Source organism: Pseudopodoces humilis, chromosome 6 (assembly GCF_049639895.1).
Source record: "Pseudopodoces humilis isolate 2021_Gansu_Grassland_sample_001 chromosome 6, ASM4963989v1, whole genome shotgun sequence".
Lineage (NCBI taxonomy): Eukaryota > Metazoa > Chordata > Aves > Passeriformes > Paridae > Pseudopodoces > Pseudopodoces humilis.
This window is the reverse complement of record NC_142205.1, coordinates 48200606-48221168: the sequence shown is the minus strand read 5'-3', so window position 1 is coordinate 48221168 and position 20563 is coordinate 48200606. Positions and strand designations below refer to the sequence as shown.

Here is a 20563-nt window from a genome sequence, read left to right as displayed (position 1 = left end):
TCACCTAGCGATGAGCGGCCGAACACGCACGCACACCGTGACGGCGCCCTCGTCCGCCATACCCGCCCGGGACAGGAGGAGCGGAACCGGGACAGGAGGAGCGGAACCGGGACAGGAGGAGCGGAACCGGGACAAGGGACGGGCCCGGGAGCGCCGGGAGAAGGGAGCGCCCGCCCCAACCGCCGCCGCAGTTTGAACTGCGCTCGCAGCCGCTCCCTATTGGCCCGCGAGGGACGCACGCCGTGCGCGGAGCGCACCATTCGCACAAGCTGGAGGGGAGGTATGGGCGGGCGGCCACGGTCAGGGACTGACAGCCCCTGAGCGCTCCCGCGACACCTTCCCCGCCCCCCCCCCCCCCCGCCTGACGGCAGCGCCCAGGTGGCACCGCTCAGGGTGTGTCCTCACGTCCCCATACACGGGTGTTTTAAACGCCCCCGGCGATGGTGACTCCCCCACTTCCCTGGGCAGCCGTGCCGAGGTTGACAGCCTTTTCCATTAAGGATTTTTTTTTTCCCTAATATGCCATGTGAACAGGGTGCAACTTGAGGCTGTTTCCTTTTGTCATGTTGCTTGTAACTGGGGAGAAGAGGCCGACCCCCACCTGGCTACCCCCTCCTGTCAGGCAGCTGTAGACAGCGATAAGGCTTCCCTTGAGCCTCCTTTTCTCCAGGCTCAACACTCCCCGCTTCTGCAGCCGCTCCTCATAGGACTTGTGCTCCAGATCCTTCCCCAGCTCCACCTCCCTTCTCTGAATGCGCTCGAGCATCTCCATGTCTTGCACTGAGAGTCCCAAAACTGAGCACGGGAGTGGAGGCGCAGCCCCCGAGTGCCAATGATGAGCAGTGTCACTGCCCTGCACTGAGCCCGTACCTCAATAAGCTGCCTACCGAATCTGGATAGTATGCTTTTACATGTAAAAGTGACACTCATGGGATTTTGAAAAAATTTATTTATTTAAGTAAAATGTATATATGTATTGACTAGAAAGTGTGAACATCTGGTGGGTGGTAGTTATTAGTTATTAGTTCAAATCGGTATCATTTAGGAAGCAGACTGTGTTTGCTTAGTCAAACAAACATAGAAAAAGCCTTCATGCCAGCGTGGGCAGGTTTGAGGGGTAGGGAAGGAGATGAACATAGCTGCAAAGAAAAGCCTACAGAAATCAAAAAAGAAGGCACACTCCAACTGCATTTCTTTTGAGGTTAGCAAATAAATGACTACGTTAAATGCTGATTATGTTCAAACTTTTAAAACAATCTGTTTTCTTCCATATTTTAATCATCCTCCCCTTCCTCATCTTCCTCTTCCTCAGCTTCGGCTAAGGCTTCTTCCTGCGCAACCTTGAAAGCCATTTCCTCTTCCACAGTGGGGTCTACTGTCTCAGTGATTTCTGGCCCGCTGGGGAATTCTGCTTGTGCTGGCGGGGGCAGTGCAGGAGTGTGACTTTCTGGACTGTATTTGTGACCCCAGCCAAAGTAGATGTTCTCAAATTTCCTGGGAAAGAGAAGTGAAAGTCACACATTCATCCCCTGACAAAATATTAGCAGAGACACTGTCAGGCATCCTTACTCTGCTGCGCAAGAAGTCACTGTGGTGCAGATATCCTATAGCAGAAGAATTTTAAACATGGTACCTCTTTTTAACTGCTCTAATGGTTATCAATACATCTATTTAAAATGCTGAAGTGTCACTGCACTGCACTGCAGTACAGTGTAGTGGAATGACTGTGTAGTGGAAATAAACATGGAGGTAATAACCACGTGTAGTGGAAACAAATTAACATTAGAACTACAGAATATAGCTAGTTTTGTAAAATGTCCCACAGACACAAGAATATGTTTTAAATCAATGACTGTGCTCAAATATTAACTCAGCATTTACATCCATTAACTTCATGTTAGCCTTTCCAATGATTATTTGTTTTCAGTCTTAAATACATATTTACTGTTGCTGTGCACATTTAAGTGGCCTTCTCCACCAGTCTCTGGAATAGTTAGAATTCAGTCAATGAATTAATAATAAAGTAACTGCCTGCATTAGAGAGGCACCTGTGTGTAGCATATACAGTCAGTGCTGTAACCTTGTCAGGTGGACTCTCACCTGCCAGAAGCAAAGGCATAAGCTCCAGGCCATCGGTTAGACTGCAGGATTGCAATAGAATATTGCGGGATCAGGTTTGTAGAAGCCTGAGCTGTCCAAGCAGGGATGTCTTTCATGCCTGGAGACAGCCAAACACACATTGTCTATGAAAAGATGGACTTGATGAGCATCTAAAAAAGTCCTTTAGACTGAGCTAAAAGACTTGCACAGAATTCAAGCAAGGTTTATATTAAGTTGCACAACAGAAGAGCCAGAAGTCAGAAACAGCAAGTGTAGGCACACTGTTTTCAAACAGGTAGTTTGCATGTATGGGTAGGTAGCACAGGAATGCTGGTAGACCCCCCACATACAGAAAAAATTCAGTAGCACTCACCCCTGGTTCTTTTGTCAAGGACTTTTAATCACTTATGGATAAATTCTATAGCTATATTTCACCTTGATTAAAAAACAGAGTAGGAAAATAATCAAATATTGATGTAATCTAATATTCAGGCTCCCTTATTCCCATGATTTGCTGCAGTGGTATGCTAAGAGATCTAAATTCTTATACAACTAATGTATATCAGTGCATGTGTGTATATATTAAACATTATATTTATTTACACATAGACACTTATCTTTTTTCCTAAAAAGAAGAGATAAAAATAGCTGAATGTATTTCAAGTTTTGAACTTGCAATAAATGAAAAGTCTAAGTTATTTTTTCCTTTTAATCTCAATAAGATGGTTACCTAGTAAACCTGATTATTTCAGTTTTAATGTCAATACTATTAACCATTTTGCTTTTGATTGATTTTGTAAAATAATGTGTTTACCCTACAGTGGCAAGGTATATTCCCCCGAGAAGTGTCAGAGTTCTGTAACTTCAAATATTTACTGCTAAATGACAATATTCCTAGCGACTCTCTGTCAAAAACTTCATATTCCATGAAGAATACCTTCATCTTCAGAGATTACAGTAAGAAGGGGTGGTCCTCTTTCTTCCTGTTGCTCTTCTCCCTCCTCCTCTTCCTCCTCTTCATCTTCTTCTTCATTTTCCTCTGATTTTTGAGAAGGATTAATCCAAGAACAGCGACCCTATAATTGATGTGGAAAAGTAATAAATACATGTAACAATCATTGAAAGAATACGAGTTAAAACTAGTTAAAACAATTGGCTCAGACACACACACAGTTAAGGGATGGGGAGAAGAAAAGTACATATCCCATAACTGATATGCTGTTAACAGAATACTGTATTCTCTGGGCAGAATGCTCCCCTCACTCCTCCCCTCATTCATTCCTGCTTACTGTTTGAGAATAACCTTATACCTCTGTAATCAGCCTTTTGTAATTTTGTATTCTTCAGTTCCTGGCCAGTTTGGATTAACAGTTACTGCAAACTATGGGCTTACCCCTTCTTCTTAAAATCTGCTTTGTTATTTGGTTATGAGTCTGAGAAACATAACAGAATGCTCTTAAGATTCTAATGCATATAAATTTTATTTCTTACAACTATTGTTTGGCTGGTAGTCACTTTAAACCTTATTTCCTATCATTTGCTGTTATTTTACACTAGCATCCTTGAATTGATAAGACTGGCCATCAAACCATCCAGCAATGAAAACCTAACTAGTAATACCTCTTTCTAGCACTCATCTGATAGAACATGTTTTTAAGTTTTTTTCATTTGAATGCTTAAAACCAGAAAGTATAAAACAAAAAATTAAACACAAGAAAACACCAAGTAAGTTCCATTTGGCATATAAACATAAGCTATCTGCTTTTTAGCATCCTACCCAAGAAAAGAGATTTTTAAACACTTTTGTCACATAAGGATCTCAAAGCAGAAAACCTAATACAGAAGACTGCAAGAAATTATTATTATCTATCAGGGCCTAGCTCCATACTGTTATTTAAAGACAGGTTTCAATCAATAGTTTTCAAAGAACACATCACTGGAAAAAGTACTAAACCTAGAACTTTCATAAATACATATATATATATCTGGTATATGTAAATACATACAAGATATTTACATTATTATATACCATATAAAATATATGTTTTATATGTAAGATATTTTGGTATTAGACATGATATAAAATATATTTTCTATATAAAAATCTTTCCATCCAATATAATTTCTGGTGAATAGTTTGCATGTGCAGGTGAGGAGTGTCATCCATATTCTGTAACCCTACAAGCACTGCAGCGTGAGCGGTATCGAAGGTCCATGGGAGCTATGCTGGCACACACCTGATTTAGAATGCCCTTGACATGGTGTGCCCACATTGTGAGGGACTCCACCATTTCAACCACAGGAGGAGGTTCAAACTCGGGATTTTCTTCATATGTATCTGCTCCTTCTTCTTCTTCTTCCTCCTCTGCAAACTGGTAAAATCCAGTGGGAGAGACATGGGTTCCTGCTGAGATTCGAGCTATCTGTGCGCGCAGGTAATTGGCCTCATTTCCAGGAAAAGGAGGAAAGGTCACAACAGGAGCGTCCAGCCGACCAGTGAAGAACTTCTTGATTTTCCTGGCACAGACAATCTGGGCTGGTGTCACTGGAGGCAACTTCATCCAGGGTTTGCCTGGCTCATTACAGACAAAGTAGACATATTTATTAGTCCCAGTCCCATTTGCTTCTTTTGGGATCTCAGGTGGGGGTTTATAGGTGGACTTTGGTGGTTCAGCTTCTTTTTCTTTCTGCTCCTCTTCTTCTTCACCCTCACCCAACTCTTTCTCTCCTTCTGCAATAGTTTCCTCTCCTTCCTCTTCTATTTCTTCCTCCTCTTCCCCTTCCCGTAACTGTACTTCAGCTATAATATAGTTCATTTCCAGGCCCAAAATTTTGCCCCAGAAGCGACAGGTCTGGATTGGATGAACATTAATTAGATTTTTAAGGGCAAGGAATATGTAATAGGATTCATCTTTGTTCAAGCCAATTCCAGCCTGTTCAAAATAAAAGGCTGTTTCCATCACATTTGGTAGAGAGGGCTGTCCCTAGGAAAGAAGATTCAGAGTTAGAGCTAAAGAATAGGATAATTATTTCTTTCAAAAACTGAACATGTTATCTATTGGACATTATACTTCATTTCCTGTAGTGCCACTCATTATCTCAAAGTGCTTTGCAGACTGTCCTAAGTTGCAATGCAAGATGCAATCAAAAAGTAAGTATTATATTACCATCTGTTAAAAACAGGTGGGGCATTATTCTTTATCCCTTCCATGACCCATCCTCTCTCCAGGGGGATCTCTTCTGTTAATGGGCCATTGAGTCTCACTGCATGACTGATAAAATTACATCATCCCATTGGGAGCTGCTCCACCCAGGGGGAGGAGCCAAGCATTCCTACCTGGATATAATCTGAGACTCAGAACACCACAGGCAGCCTTTCTCCACTGGATTCCCAGAAGACCAGACTGTTCTACATCACCACCAGACCTTCAGAAGAAAACTGCACCCTCCTATGGGATCATTGCTTCAACAGAACCACATCTGTCACTCCAGGAGGGCTGCAGCCACCACTTAAACAGACTGCTACCAACACCCTGACCAACAGGGTGTCAGGTTGTATTCTGTCAGTGTTTCTTGTACTACTGCATTTTATTTTAATTTTCCTATTAAGTTGTAGTTTTTTTCTTTATTTATACATACTAGTAAAGAACTTAGTTATTCATGCTCCCATATCTTTGCCTAAGAAACCTTCATTTCAAAATTATAATAATTCAGAGGGAGGGGGTTTGCATTTTCCATTTCAAGGGAAATTTTCCTGCCTTCCTTAGCAGACATCTGTCTTTTCAAACCAAGACACAGACATTCATTCACTATTATTTTTACTATCATTTAGAAAAATTGAAAATCTTTTAGTGGTAAAGAAGAGAATACAGATGAACTGCAGCTCTTAGAACACAGGAGTTCAAAATTCAACTCCTAATTACTGCAAAATAAGAAAAGTCAGCATACTTACACAAGATCTACAAGGGATTCAGTGCTAGGGCATGTCAGCTAAGAGGCCTTGATGCCAAACAGTGACACTGTTGCCCCTTGTGTTGTAGATAATAGAGATTTTATATATTCTGGCACCAGACCAACAACACTTCGCTGGGGTGAATGTTGCTTGGCATACAGCTCCTTGTAGTTTTTAAAATATTGCCCCCTGCTCTTATCAAAGTCCACTGTAAGACTCCATCTGGCTTCAGTGGAAGCAGAACAAGGTCAATAATTAAGTATTTCTAGTTGCTCTACCACCCTTATTTAATGGTGGGTAGGTGATCATACAACACAGAGTTATCAGAAGTTGGATATGACGGGGGGGGAATTTGGAAGAATGAGTGCTAGTTTCATATGGAATTTCTTTCAATCTGACAGGTTTCTTATATCAAAGGAAGATTGACAGGAGTATGAAAAATTCAGAATTCCTTTCTGAAACTTTTGTCCTACATTTTTGTCCATTTTCAGCATCCTATACTGTTAATGTAAGATACACAAGAGGCTATAGAAAATATGAAGGATTATCTCTTCTGTGGTTGGTATTTGTAGTCTGTGATGGCAATTCATTTGAATAAACTTCATATGAAAATCAACATCTTGTTGAATGATTTTCCTTGGCTGTTAGAATTCTCATTTATATTCTTGTATTTATCATTACAAGATGAGAATGATTCTGCATATAAGCAAGTGAATAATGAAAAATCCTGTTTTAAGAAGTCTTTTCAATTGTATTAGTTCTTCATTAAAACCGTATTTTGTTTCAGTTGGAGAAGGACAGACTGGAACCAACCAGGAGCTGGAAGAATCACAGAATTCTGCATTCTGCTATTTTACAGTAGCAGCTGTGCACAATATTGTCTAACTGGCATCAAGAATTATGGTCACTTTAGGTAAAGAAACATCCCTTTTATATAAAGAAAATAAACTTGTATGCAATATTCTGTGCTGATCTGGCATATGGGACATATTATAAACCTTACTTTCTGTTCATCGCCTCTAGAACATCCCTGATTATAAAGGCTCAGGATATTAGATTTACTACAGGAAAAAATCACAACTAAGTAACCAGATGTTTTTTTTCTTCAGAACTAGATATGGGACGAGCTCAGCTGTGAAGAGGGTACATGGTGCTGTGACTACAATTATTTGTATGGTCAGGAGGGGCAGTCCTACAGAAGAAACCACAACTTCCTCCCTTTCCCCTTTCCCTTCCCACCATCCACCCACCCCTTCCCTGCTATATTTGGTACCTGTTTCACTCCGATAAAAACTCACCATCTCTTCTTCTACTTCTTCATGTTCTTCTTCTCCACCTTCCTTGACGAACAAAGCTTTACACTTTTCTGCAGCTTCAAATGTTGGAGGAATCAGATGTTCATCTCGGAGAGTGTCCATTTTTTTCCGAAACTGAGCCCACTTCACATCCTTGCTGATATTCTCAATTATGTCTACTACATTTGTGGGCTGTTCATCCAGGATCTTTGTTAGTATATTAGCAAAATGATCATATCTGTCATATAAATGTAAATATTGTTGGCTTACTATACAAAAGTCTTAGAATATTATTCTAGTAAAAAAAAGTAAAGGCTAATAATCTGGATCTTTGGAGAAATCATTGGAATAGTTAGAAGAAAGGAAATCATGGAGCATTAAGGTGAATTAGAGTTAAAGCTAGTCTGATTAAGAGCATTCCCATCTTCCATTTCTAATATATACCTCATCTATCTATGAGCTGAATCTGAATTTAAACTTACTCTCAATCATATCAATTCCTTTTTGAACTCTCTATAAAATTCCATTAGGAATTTTGGTTCTGAAATATATTGGACACATGCAAGTATCACTAGTGATGAGATAATCCCATTCTATATGTACCTCCTGTTGTCCTTTTACCTTTCTCTCCCCTCATAACTTCCTACCCTTTTTGATTGCGATCCTTTTTCAGACTTACAAATTCAGGCCAGATTTTGTGCTGGTCTTCAGTAAATAGGCTTTTGCATTCTTGATTGCCAGCATCTGGGCTTGGGGATCAGGAATCTCATCCTCGTATGGGCTGTATCCGGGCTGGTCAAGACCATAGCCCGGTTCGTGTGGCTGGTAAGGGCCATGCCCACGTTCATAGGCATCTTGTGGGTCGGCACTTTGTGGTTCCTCCGAAGGGTCTGATCCCAGTGACTCGTCCATGCTGTGCCTTGTCCCCGGTGCCTGGAGAGCCTTGTCCCTGGCTGATGTTTAGCTGTGGCACCTGCAGCGGCTCAGCGGCTGGCGCTGCCGGCCGTGGGTGGCCGAGGTCTTGAACTGGCCTCTGTGACCGACACCGTGCTTGTCCTGCTGCACCCGTGTGGCCGACACTCCTCCTTTGGTCCTGTGCTCGCTGGGGGTCCTGCTGCGGCTGAGAGATGCTTTTCCTCAGTCCTCGTGGCTGCTCGGACTCTCGCCTTATCTCCTGGGTATTCCCAGAGAGCCGGTCTCGGTTCCGACGTCTGGGGCTGAGGAGGGTCCCAGAGGGCGGCTGCCCGGGGCCCCGCTGGGGCGGGTGAGCAGCGTGGGGGCTGTGTCCGGCCCACAGGCGGGTTCGATCCTGCCCTTCCCGCAGCCCGGGCTGGGGCGGGGGCTCGCTGGGGGCCCGGGCTGGGGCTGGGGCTGGGGCGGGGGCTCGCTGGGGGCCCGGGCTGGGGCTGGGGCTCGCTGGGGGCCCGGCCCGGGGACACCGCGCAGCCCCGGAGCAACAACGGCGGCGGCGGGCGGGGCGTCGCCGGGGGAACGCGGCCGCGGGGAGGGAGGACAGCCCCAGTGACCCGCCCCAGCTGCCACTCCCCTTTCCAGTGGGGCTTTTAAGCCCTTCTTTATTACTTTCAGTGGCACTCACGGGGTGATAGTAAAAGAAAGGTGGTTGAGGCTGAGTTGTACGGGGGTCCCGAGCAATGTGCTGTAGTGATTTGCGTCATTGCTTATGGTATCAGGTGAGAAATAGGTGATGTCTAATGTCCCTTCCAACCCAAACCGGTCCTGTGAAACCATCAAATGCTTTTAATACTTTTCCTTGAATGTTTGTGGTACGAGTCTTTCAGCCGTCTGCTGAGAGCAAAAGAATGGGTCTTCAAAAGTTTAATCTTATTTTAAAAAGTAGTTAATTTATCTTCATTGCTTTCATATGTGTTTTAGAGGTGATATGCTGTTCATAAAGTTCAAAGGTTTTTCTTTAAGAGAAAAAAAATACTGTAAAATCTGGTATTTGCTTAAAAAGTTTCTATTAATTGATCCAAGGGGAAGAAAACCCAAGCAGTTATAAGTTGAGCTGGAATGAAGATGCTTGTATAGAAATTAGTTTTGTCATGCAGTGCAATCAGTGTTAATAAGAGAATTACAGAATCTGATGAGTTAGAAGTGACCCATGAAGATCACTTAGTCCAACTCTTGGCCCTGCACAGGGCACCCCAAGAGTCATACCATGTGCCCCAGAGCATTGTCCAAATGCTTTGCAAACTCAGACACATTTGGTGCTGTGACCACTTCCCCAGGGGAGCTAGTTCCAGTGTCCAACCACCCTCTGGGTGGAAGATATTTTCTTGATATCTGACCTAAATCTCCCCTGACTCAGGTTCATGCTATTTCCTCGAGTACTATCACAGGTTGAGAAAGTGAAGAATTAGGGAGACAGGTGGTCTTAATTAACTTTCTTTTATAACACTATTCAAACCCTACGTTGTTTAAAGATTTGGTTTTCTTTCCCATTATCCTAGTCTGATTTCATTGGTAAAGGATTTAGTCTATTTATCCAGGGCAAGTCTGTTTTGCCTGTGACAGTAATAGATGAATGACCCTTCCGCTCACCTGTTGTGTTTTTCTTCCCCCCTCTGGTTCAAAGGAGGGAGTGATAGAAAACCAACTTTGGTGAGTGCCTGGGATCCAGCCAGGGTGAATCCAGTACAGTGCTGTAAAAATCTCAGCAAAATGCCCTATTAAAGCTGTAAGTTGTGTTAAATAAAATAGTTCAGTACCTGAACTGTAAAATATACTTCTCTGTCATTGATGGATCAGCTAATCTAACTTTTAAAAAGTGCAGTTTATTTTGGATATTTATTAGAAGCAACCACAAAAGAGTTATGTAATGGATATGGCTAACTTCTGTCACATTCCAAGAGAGTAAATGCTGGAAGTCTCATTAAGGAATCTGACCCATTGTGAAGGAGCAGCAGAACATACTTTTCCACATCCTTAACAGGTGGAACATTTATATCAAGAACTAATAAGTTTCTGCATTGTGTTCCTATGATTCCAACAAGTAAGACATTTTCATAAAAAAGTTCTGCTGAGTTTCTACTTGTGGAGGGTTTTTTGTTGATCTTTGCAAGGGATGTGCCCAGGTTAATTTTGCAGAACTTACCCATTGACTGCAGAGGGCGATACAGTACTTGCAAATTACTTGTGGATTCCCTTTTATTTGATTTCCATATCTCATATTTGGAGAGAAAACTTGTTTAGTAATTCACTTCTATTAAAGCTGTATGAACTAAGTTACCTTTCCGTTTGTGTGCTGAGTGAAGTAGCTGCTCAAGAAAGGGCAAGTGCTTTGTCTTTTCAATTTTATTCAGCAAAGAAAGAAAACTGGGGGCACCTATATTGCAGTTGTTTAAGTTAGGACACATGTAAAAATATGCGAGGGCTCAGTAAAAATAATACATTATTGCAGAAGGATGTTTCACCAAGGTGCTATGATGGTCTTTTGTTGATACCAAAAAGTAGGAAATGGATATGTGCAATATTCCAGAATAATCATTCTCTGATCATTGTCAGTAGTATGGGTTAATTAGCTGAACAGTAACTAAAGTATTAATGTTTTTCCTTTCCAAAGGAGGTTTGTATTTTCTCTGCTGTGGCCAGGTAGCTATTATCTCTTATCCTGTGGAATCAATTCTGCTTTTCAGTATTTTTTTTTTAAACTGAACCTGTTACTGGCTTTGAGATGGAGATCCAAAGATGGTATAAAATGTTGCAGATAGAACTGGACATCTGTTGCATTTCTATACAGCTTCATTTGTGAATTTTGAACATGTGAATTTTGCACTGGGAAGGGAATGACAGGCAACATAAAGAAAGCTTCCCTTTTCAGCTGATAATCCTTCTGTGCTTTATTGATTTCTTTGCAAACAAGTGTTGAATTGGAAAGCCCAGATTCAGGTCCCAACTGTGTTTTCCTAGACAAATGCCTTCATCTCCACATCAGTAAGTAGCACCTGTAACTAATGAGGTGAAGCTGATCTCTCCTGTGTAGCTGGCAAGGCAAATTTAACTTAGTTCCAGCCTATACAATAGGAAGCAGCTGCTGTTGCTTTCTGCTCAGAGCTTGTTCCATCAAGTAGTTGCAGGTGTGCTGGCAACTCTCTTAAGGGGAGGGCCTAATTAGTAGGTTCTTGTTGGATTTTCTATGGCATTGGTTTTAAATGACATGCTGTGGTCAAGACTCTAGATCCTGAGGGTCTGAAGATGATCTTTAGCTTTTTCTTTACACTGTGTTCATGGATTAAATACTTATGCTTGCTCTGGCTGTTTCCAAATGACTTCAAGAGGAAAGGTACTTGAAAAGCACAGATTTTGTCTTGCTACCTTTGTTAATTCTTGTTGAAAGACAATGAACTATGTTACTACTTTTTCATCTCTTTTTCATAAATACATTCAGTTTAGAAGCCAGTGACATTTGTTTCTCCTGCAGTTCCAAAAATGCAATTTATATGCTTGGTTAAACATACAATAAGTGTTTTTAGTTGTGTAATGGAGTTTCCACTTTTATCCATTATTTAAACCCATAGAGGATAAAAATGTGTTTCTGCATCACTTTCAGGATATAGTTTTCTATCTAGTCAAAGTTCTTTGTATGTCACTTCTGATAGAAATTTCCTGCTGAATATCTAAGGAAGTTCTTGTACATATAAAAGTAAATATTATTACCTGAATCTTAACTGTTTATTGTTCAGACAGGAAGCGATACTCATAAAAGTTCTCCTTAAAATATGGCAGACTTTTTTCTGTTGGTTCCAAAGTTTTCACTGGGTTGTTACTGCAGGTATGTATCTTTCATCTCCCATAGGGAGACTTATTCCTCTCCTTTGAGCTATATGCTGAAGTCAAACTGTATTCCTCAGGTGGTCATAGACATTAGATTAGCACTGGCAGTCTGAGATGCTTTTCTATATGAGGCAATATTATTGGAAAGCTGAGAGACCATCATCCTTCTTCAGGGGACTGATAGGAAATGCATTTGGCGCTCTGAAGGAAATAATAATGATTGTTGGAGATCTAGTGCTGGCTTTTGCTCTTATTGAAGTCAGCAGGAGCTTTGCTACTGACTTCTGTGAAAGTGAGATTAGGTCCTTTGTCATTTCATTTTCATGTTTTGACATAGGTGAGGATATATGCTGGGACACAAACTGGTTTTAATTCTGGCTTTTGGTAGAGAGCCTCTGTGGCTAATGCAGAGTGTGACTTTGCATGCTCATGTGAGAATTCTGTATTTTACATTCCCTGAGTTCAGAAAATCACCATGAGCTACAGGTAATGGTGCAGTGGCAGCAGCATAGGCATGGACCCGTAATGTTACAAGGGGGAAAACATTTTTTTATCACCTGGTAATCTGAGTTCTAAAGCTTTGTTGTAAACTAAGCTTTTGTTCAAACTATATTATTACAGTGATATGTGAGGATTTTTGTTAGGAGAAGTGCAAGAATTTGATAGTTAGAACTGATAGTTTTTTAGGCTCTGAGATGTAATGTCTTTGTGTATGTGATTTCTATTTCTGAAGGTGATGGTATTTCTCTGGCTTTGGTCACTGTGTAACTGGCTAAAAATTGCACTGGACAGCATTAGTGCTTTCTGGGTGCTGAATCTCTAATTTATATTAATTTTCATTGATGTTGATGTATTATTTCTGACCTGCTAGTACTAGATTAAAACAGTGGATTTTGATACTTAAGAGGAGAAAGCTGAATTTTCTGGAAAAGAGGGTATAGCAGTTGTGCGTCTTTTAAGTGCTGAGTTGAACCACTGCCTGCCGAGGTGGTTTGTGCTGGTGCTCAGAACCATCCATTTCCTACAAGTCTCTTAGATCACAACTGCAGATTTTGGAGCTGTGTGACAGTTTCTGGGGTGGGAAGAAAGGCAGAGTGACTCTTGCTAGCATGTTACAGATGTGCTATGGGGTTCAAGTGAGCCTGTTTTGGATCCACATAGTGCCAGCTCAGCTTCTGCTACGTAGTTTTGTCAGCTGGTATGCAGAGAAATCTGAATGTCTTGGTGGGATGGGGTCTTCCCTCAGAAAGTTCTGACTATGCATAATAAATAGTGTGTTGCAGCACTATTCTCATCAAAGATTCAGTGGTTCATGATGAAGACACTCAATTTGTTCCTCAGAGTAGTAGAGATCCTGGTGATTGTTGTGTTGCAACAGTGCAAAATGGGTCTATGGGAGCTGAGGATCTTTGCTGCACTAGTGTGGTGGAATTAGCTTCAAATACACTCCTCTGCCTTGGCTGCTTGAAGGTTTGTAAAACCTTACCAGGCTTGTTTTTATCTTGCTGTGCCTGTAAATTTCTCCTTTTTGGGGGGTTGGGTTAGGGGAGGGGAGATTTTGTTCACTATGGAAATTCTTGGGGATTTTGTTTCAGTGAAGAGTCAATTAAGTAACAGTTAAAATGGAGCAATGATTTATTGTCATTACTAGAAGGGAGGTTCACTTTTTGCTTGGCAGATCTGGAACTTTTGCTGCATTTCTGAGTCATCTTTTATATTTATTAGATACTGCATTCAATTTACAATGATTACATAGAAAGGTTTTATTCTTTCATGAAGCTGAGCAAGGGCAAATACTTAAGGATGATTAAAAATTTCAGTCTTTATTTGGGTTTTTTGTAGCTGTGTGCGTCACAGCACTCTCATTTTGGAGAGGATGGATTCTTTCGTTTTCCCCTCTATTATAGTAAGCCCTATAGTCCACAGCAGCAGTGTAAAACAGGGTATTCAGCGGTATTTTACCAAAGCTGACTAAAACATGCAGAAATAGAGAACCAGTCCTGACACTTTCCCCTTTCAAATACTTATGAGGTGGATAGAAGCATGTTCTTCGCTATTTTTCAAATAATTATAAATATTCTAAAATCAAAATCCTTCAGACATGTAGATGGAATTCTTTCCATTAGAAACTGGAAATGACTACAGGGTTTTGTGGAACTTTGGGATATAAAGAAGAGGTTTAAGTATTTCACTAGCATTAGTCATGCATGTAAGTATAACCTAATTCTTTACAGGAGGAGCTTGTCATGTTAGACTTCATGAATATGAAATTCTACTCAAAAATCCATTTTTATATTGCAGTCCTGTCATGAAATTCATGTTACTGAATATGACTTTTAAAAATTTCAGTTTTTCAGGCCATGTTGTTTTTCAATAACACCCAATCAAATTGTCCTATATTAGGGTGTTTTGACTGTGTGATATGTAATAATGGACATGTTTGAGGATAGCAGTATACTCAAAATACTGTGTTTAAATTGTATTCACTGAGTTAATAATGCAATTGCATTTTTAATTGGAAATGATACTCAAAGTGTAATGGGGAAGTGAGCCTATAAAGATCACTTTGATTTCCAATCAAGAGAAATCTATCTCTATCCTTGAGCTTTCATGACATGCTCTTAGATCAGTCATTTTATCTGGAAATAATTTCTACAAGTTCAAACATTGTTTCATTTTAATTTTGATGTCTATGATCAGCATCCATTGTTGCAGACAATTTTGTCCTGTTTTCTTTTTTCCAAACTTGTAGAACTCCTGTAAACGATCTTCTCCTAGTAAAAACGTACTCACTTAAAAACAGATTTTTTTCTTCTGTCTTACTTTTTATTATGTTGAATAGAGCTTTTATTTTCACTTAGTTGTTTAGTCACTGTGTCCTTTTTCTCCTCTATGAAAAGCACAAGATAAACAAAGCAAAAATCTGCATGAGCATTCAAAAGAATATATTTAGGGGAAGTAAGCAGGAGTACCTATGAAGTGTCTCAGATGTTTCTCCTTAATTTATATTAACAACTATGCAATGCCTTGACTTTCTATCCTGTTTTATATGTATATAAGTTTTCCTTAGAAAATAGTTATATTAGTTCATTTAGATAGTATAACAGATTCTGTTAGTCTGTTTTTCTTGCAAAATATTTATAGAACCGTTCTAAACAGTATCTTGCTCACCTACATTTGAAACTTGTTTCCATCTATGCTCTGCTGATGAAAAACCAGCTTCTTTTGCTGTCAGTGTTAATAAGTGTTCAAAGCATTAATATTAAACCGTATTTTTTTTGCATTCCTTTGTCAAAATATGAAAAAAATATTGTTTCTAGGTAAGAAAATGTAAGAGCATCTGAAGATGTGCCCTTAAGTATATAAAACCTTGGGGCTATAACTTTTCACTTATAACTGTCTGGAGTGAGATTGAGAACTCTTTGATGCTTGGAGTTAATATGCATGGGGTAAAGTGTTTGGAATTTAAAAAGACTTAACCAAACTTTACTCAATGCATGGACTGTAAAGTTAATGACTGGGAAATTCTGTCATCATATGCTATAAATTATGCATCTCTTCAGGCTTTTGTCACCTTTTTTGTAACGGAAAGGGGTCACAATTATCTGTTTATGACTCCAATTTTATTAATCTTCTACCGAAGGAGAAGGCAACTTTCTGCCTTATTCTTTATTGTACAAAGACATGAGTAGGGCTTGTTTTCTGAAGAACAGGTGCTGGGGCACAAACCCTTTATATTTGCCTGGAGAGATCTCACTAGGGGAGAGACCTGAATTCAACTCCCTTCAGGCTAAGCCTCAAATCATATTTGTCTCATCTGAGTAAGGGAACTGGCTCTGTCTGTGGGGACTTGAGTAGGCTACAAAATTACTTTTCCTAGCTTAATATTCAAAGTTTTTTTTTCATCTTTTATAAAACAAAACTGTGACCCTGGACTACAGGTGTGAGTAAATTCTTATGAGAATCCAGTACTGTCAGTGGAAAGATGAAAACAATGAGTGCTAATACTTCACAGCCAACAGTGGTTTTCCAGGATACAGTCATAGCTGTAAAGAGAACAAACATGGGGAGCAAAATTCCAGGCATTAAAATAATTCACAATAGAGCTTATACTTCTCTGTAATGAATTTAGGTCCAAGTATGATCTATTAGTCCTACAGTGATTTACTTCCTGAAGTGACCATGATTTCATTCAGAGGGCCAAACTGCTTTGTAGAGTTTCTTAGTTGTCTCAGAGAGACAGTTGTGGCTCCAAATCTTGTCTGAAAGTAATCTGCATTATGGTTTTTTCATTTATGATATTTCACAGAAGGACATACTAAACCCATGCATTAAAAAAACCCCTAATTTTTTGCACAGATATAAATAAGTGTGAAGCAATTACAATAATGCTTCTTTCTTAAAAGAAGAAAGCTACGCCTTTTACTTACAAGGCGGCGTATTTGCAGATGAAAATAAATCATAACAGGAAAACTTTCAGCAGTCTTAACATGCCTGCTCCCTGTGTTGCATTTCCACTCTTCTTGACAACTCATGGTAATTGATGCTTTAGGTTGAGAGTATTATTGATAACTACTACTGGGTGTTGTGAGGTACTGCTTTACCTGCTGCATTGAGACAAGCAGCAAAACCTTTTTGAATAGGTTTAGACACTTTATTTGTATTCAGAAGAATATCATGGCTATGGAATTCTGAATTAAGAGGTTTAATTATGCACCATATGACTCTGAATTAGCTTACCCAGTGCCTGAAGACACAGTGTATTAATATTCTTCTTTCTGTTGAGATTAAATTAGCATCTAGTTGGTTTCATTACCAGGTTTGTGAATGCTTTACATGTTTTTAAGAGGCACTTCTTCAGCCTGAGATCTTAGGGACTCAAAGCTTCTTTTAATGTGTAATCCAGAGTTTGAAATTTATTTGAATGAGGTATAGATTTTGTATTGATCTCCGTATGATTAGTAATTGAACAATTCTTGCCATGTTGTCTTAATCAGCCTTTCACTCTGTGTATTAAATAATTTTGTGATCAGAAAGTTAACCTTTGATAACTAAGCAGTAATAAAACTGGATTATTTTGACATGATGCTTAAAAAAAATCAGGTCCAGTTTTTAATTGTATAGTTCATGTTGCCTTTCCTTCATTTGCTTAATATGAAAGTACAATATTAAAATCAAAATGCAAAAATGGGGGAAAAAGGCTTCTAAATAGAAGTACTAGTACTTTGAACTTTACATCTCTTAATCCTAACATTTTTACACGTTTCTGGTTGTATTATGAGAAACACAGAGATTCAAATATAATAAAAATCAAAACACAGTAATGGCAAGAATTGCCATGTGTCTTATTTTTGGGAAACTGTAGTTTCTGAAATTCTGATTTCTTCCGGAAGTTGTATTTCTTTCCCAAGCCTTACCTTCTCTCATTTTTAGTTGTGGTCCAAGGCATTTCTTGAAAGCTGCCTCTGTTGACCTAAGTGTATCTTTCCGTGCAGCTGATATGGTGTTCATTTCCTCTAAGTATGTGCTATAAATTAATTTACCACAACTATCTTCCATTCCATCTTTTCTTCCTGACTGTGGATCTTGCCCTTGAGTGAGTCTGAGAGCTCATAACTTAGTGTCTATGAGCTCCATTCACCTGGGGTGTGTGGGGAGAGGAATGGAAGTTTAATAATTTCCTGCTAGGGAGAACTCAGTTACTATGTTGTGGAGTTTGTCCTCTCTCATCTTTTCCTTGAGCAAGTGCAGTAAGGTCACAAATTACCTTTTGCCCTGATTTGAGATTTTCTGTCTGGTGTTAGCAGAAAAATTATTCAGAGAGCTTGCCTCTTTTCATTCAAGTTTAGTTATACAGAAGTTACTGCCTGAATTATGGGGAAAAGACAAGAGGATTTTTTATCAAAAGAGCACTAAATGTGCCACTCTTTGAAGATACTGTATTTAAGTAAACCCCATTTGGAACTGAAATTAATTTTTACATTTTATTTTGGACAAAGATGGAGAGAGGAAGAGAAATAGTTATAATAATTTCTAAATGGATACAATCGTAATTAGAAAGCTATTTTCAACAGGTTTGAATCAGAGAAGCTCTATTGCAATCCATAAAACTGCATCCCTTTGGCAGATGAAAATCTCTCTTGTGGTATTCTTTATACTATATTGCTGTTTTTCCCCTTCCAACTTTCTCTACCTCTTTTAATTCCAAAGGGAAGGATCAGGGGTGTTTTGAGAAGAGCAGATAAGATTAGAGTATCAAGCTGATGGATGTTTTACTAATCAACAAGTTGATTAGTTTGAGGAAAGGCAAACAGATTTGGCCAATAATATTCCAGAAGACATTGAGAGGCCATGCCTAATGCAGCAGATAAAGGCAATATTTTACTTGTAGAGGTGACATTCTTGAAAGAAGTTGGGGTTGCAGTGACAATAGCTGTCCTCCTAAAATGGATCAAAGCTTTCTGTATTAAAAAAAATAACAAAGAGGAAGCTGAGACTTTTCTGGTAGGTTTCCCAAGATCTAGCCCAGAGAGATCAAGGCAAAATCATGGTGAGTTTACAAAAATTGAGAAATTGGTTTGGCTCTCACTGAATGTTTGCAGTCTTTCAGTTTCAGCTGGCTTAGAACCCTTCTGGTTCTGAGATTCAATGGAAGGGCAATGAACACAGGACAAAAATTTATAGAAATATATATTTATTTCTCTAGTTAGGTGTAATGTACTTTCAGGAGCATAAGTTTCGTCTAGTAATGCATTTGTTTCTGTAATCAGCCTGTGAATTAATTAGGATTTAGAAGTAATCATTGCCTGATGAAGGCATATAATTTATTTGTTGTTAGGAACAAAAAAGGGTCTACCATGTCTAGTTTATATTATTCAAACTTTGAAATCTGTTAAACTAGTAGATATACAAGAGTAAAAGATAAAAAGAAAATATTTATTTTTTTACGGTTTTCCATGTGTTACATTTGAACACATATAAGATCTGATGTTCAAACAGTCCTTCAATCTCTCTTGAAATACCACAAGTACTTTTTCTCCATTATTTTAAATATATTTATGTAAACATCAGTTAAGCTCCCTCCTGCCTCAATTAATTGTGTTTAACAAGTAATCAATCTGAATTAACAGCAGGAGACTTCATGCCATTCATATATTTATAACAGATGTGTTCAGATAATTCTGTGCATCTATCTGGCAATGAAGGGAATCTGCTGTGAGTCACCAGTTTCCTGGGAGAAGACTTGGGGCACACATCATCTTAATTAAGCCTTGTTGCTTTAGGCTTGTGACACTTAGGATGAAGTTAAATAATAGCTCATTAGTTTCTGTGTATCAAATACTTGTCCTGGTGGAACTTTTACATCTCATATGAAGAAAGGCCTTTGAAAAGCAAATCTTGAAAGACTTTTCTGCTAATACCTTTAGGGAAAGAGTGGAAAATATTTTAACAAATGCATGGTAAATAACTTATTTGATTCCCAAAACTCAAACCCCACAAATCAGCTGCTTGGAAGTATTGGATCTTCTTTTAATACACACAGGAGTAAATATAATAGGGAATAGCTATGTGTGAGAATGGTTACTTGTTACGGTTTTAATGTCAGCCTGTATTTTAGTTTTTATTTAATCTAGATTTTTAGCCACTTAGGATGTTTGCCCCTGAAGTTCCCCTCTTGACTTCATTCTGTGTTTCTCTGAAATTGGGCACTGCCCGTTTGCTTAATGTGGAGCAGTAGCTAGGGTAGCAAATCTTACGCCTTACTTACATGGGAGATTTGAATCCCCAGACAGACTGAAGCCATGTAGAGAATTAGCTTTAGTTCCACATTTAAAAGTGTGGACTGATTCTACTGTGACTGAATGAATTTTGTATCTTGAAAGCAAATCTGACACTAAATTAATGTTTTCTGTCCTTCACCAATTTGTAAATAGCACTCACCAGGGCAGCATTTGATGTCACAAATGTTTATGCTGCAAAAACCTCACAAGTGGACAGTTCACTCAACCTCTTGGGAAAAGTGGAAGAGATTTCCTTATATTACTTGAGACATATATATTTATGGCATATAATCTATATGCTATCTGGTGAGACACAGGTGAGATAAAATACCAAGAGAAAGATCTGAGTGGTTGTGCTGTTTGTAATTAAAGAATTCACTACTGAAATATTTTATTCTTTTCCAATAAGATGAATTTCAGAAATTAGAGACATTTCTTTAGAGATGTATTTCTGAACTTCATATAGAGGGCAGTTAGGAAAACTCTGTAGCTTTGTGGGAGCTACAAGAACAAACATTATTTCTCAAGATGACTCTGTGCAAAATTAAGGACCTCTTATCCTTTCATCATTAAGTAGTTTTGTCTTGGGATTACAAGTGTATTCACTTTATTTTTTTGTGGTGATGTGCAGGCATATGGGA

General features: G+C 39.3%; 2 protein-coding genes and 1 long non-coding RNA gene across 7 annotated transcripts in view; 1 reads left to right on the top strand and 2 right to left on the bottom strand.

Moving 5' to 3' along the window:
- Positions 1-142, bottom strand: part of CENPE (centromere protein E) — a 38069-nt gene extending 37927 nt beyond the window's left edge. For all 4 annotated transcript variants that reach the window (XM_088056807.1, XM_088056810.1, XM_005517968.3 and 1 more), the window contains exon 1: positions 5-142. In XM_088056807.1, coding sequence (XP_087912933.1) covers positions 5-60 — 56 coding nt within the window. In that variant the 5' untranslated portion in view covers positions 61-142. The remainder of the gene's footprint in view (positions 1-4) is intronic.
- Positions 143-1021: 879 nt separating this feature from the next.
- LOC102110750 (radial spoke head protein 4 homolog A) lies at positions 1022-8711 on the bottom strand. 2 transcript variants are annotated; one of them, XM_005517969.2, is made up of 6 exons: positions 8027-8711; positions 7351-7585; positions 4338-5084; positions 3038-3176; positions 2101-2218; positions 1022-1494 (listed from the first exon to the last, which is right to left on the bottom strand). In XM_005517969.2, the coding sequence occupies exons 1-6, from the start codon at positions 8257-8259 to the stop codon at positions 1275-1277; spliced, it is 1692 nt and encodes a 563-aa protein (XP_005518026.2). In that variant the 5' UTR covers positions 8260-8711; the 3' UTR covers positions 1022-1274. The 2 variants fall into 2 exon arrangements, with proteins under 2 accessions (XP_005518026.2, XP_087912742.1); XM_088056616.1 differs by having other exon boundaries at positions 1378-1494; positions 2101-2243.
- Positions 8712-8943: 232 nt separating this feature from the next.
- Positions 8944-20563, top strand: part of LOC148184171 (uncharacterized) — a 55951-nt gene continuing 44331 nt past the window's right edge. The window contains exon 1 of the long non-coding RNA XR_015772672.1: positions 8944-9038. This is a non-coding gene — a long non-coding RNA (uncharacterized LOC148184171). The remainder of the gene's footprint in view (positions 9039-20563) is intronic.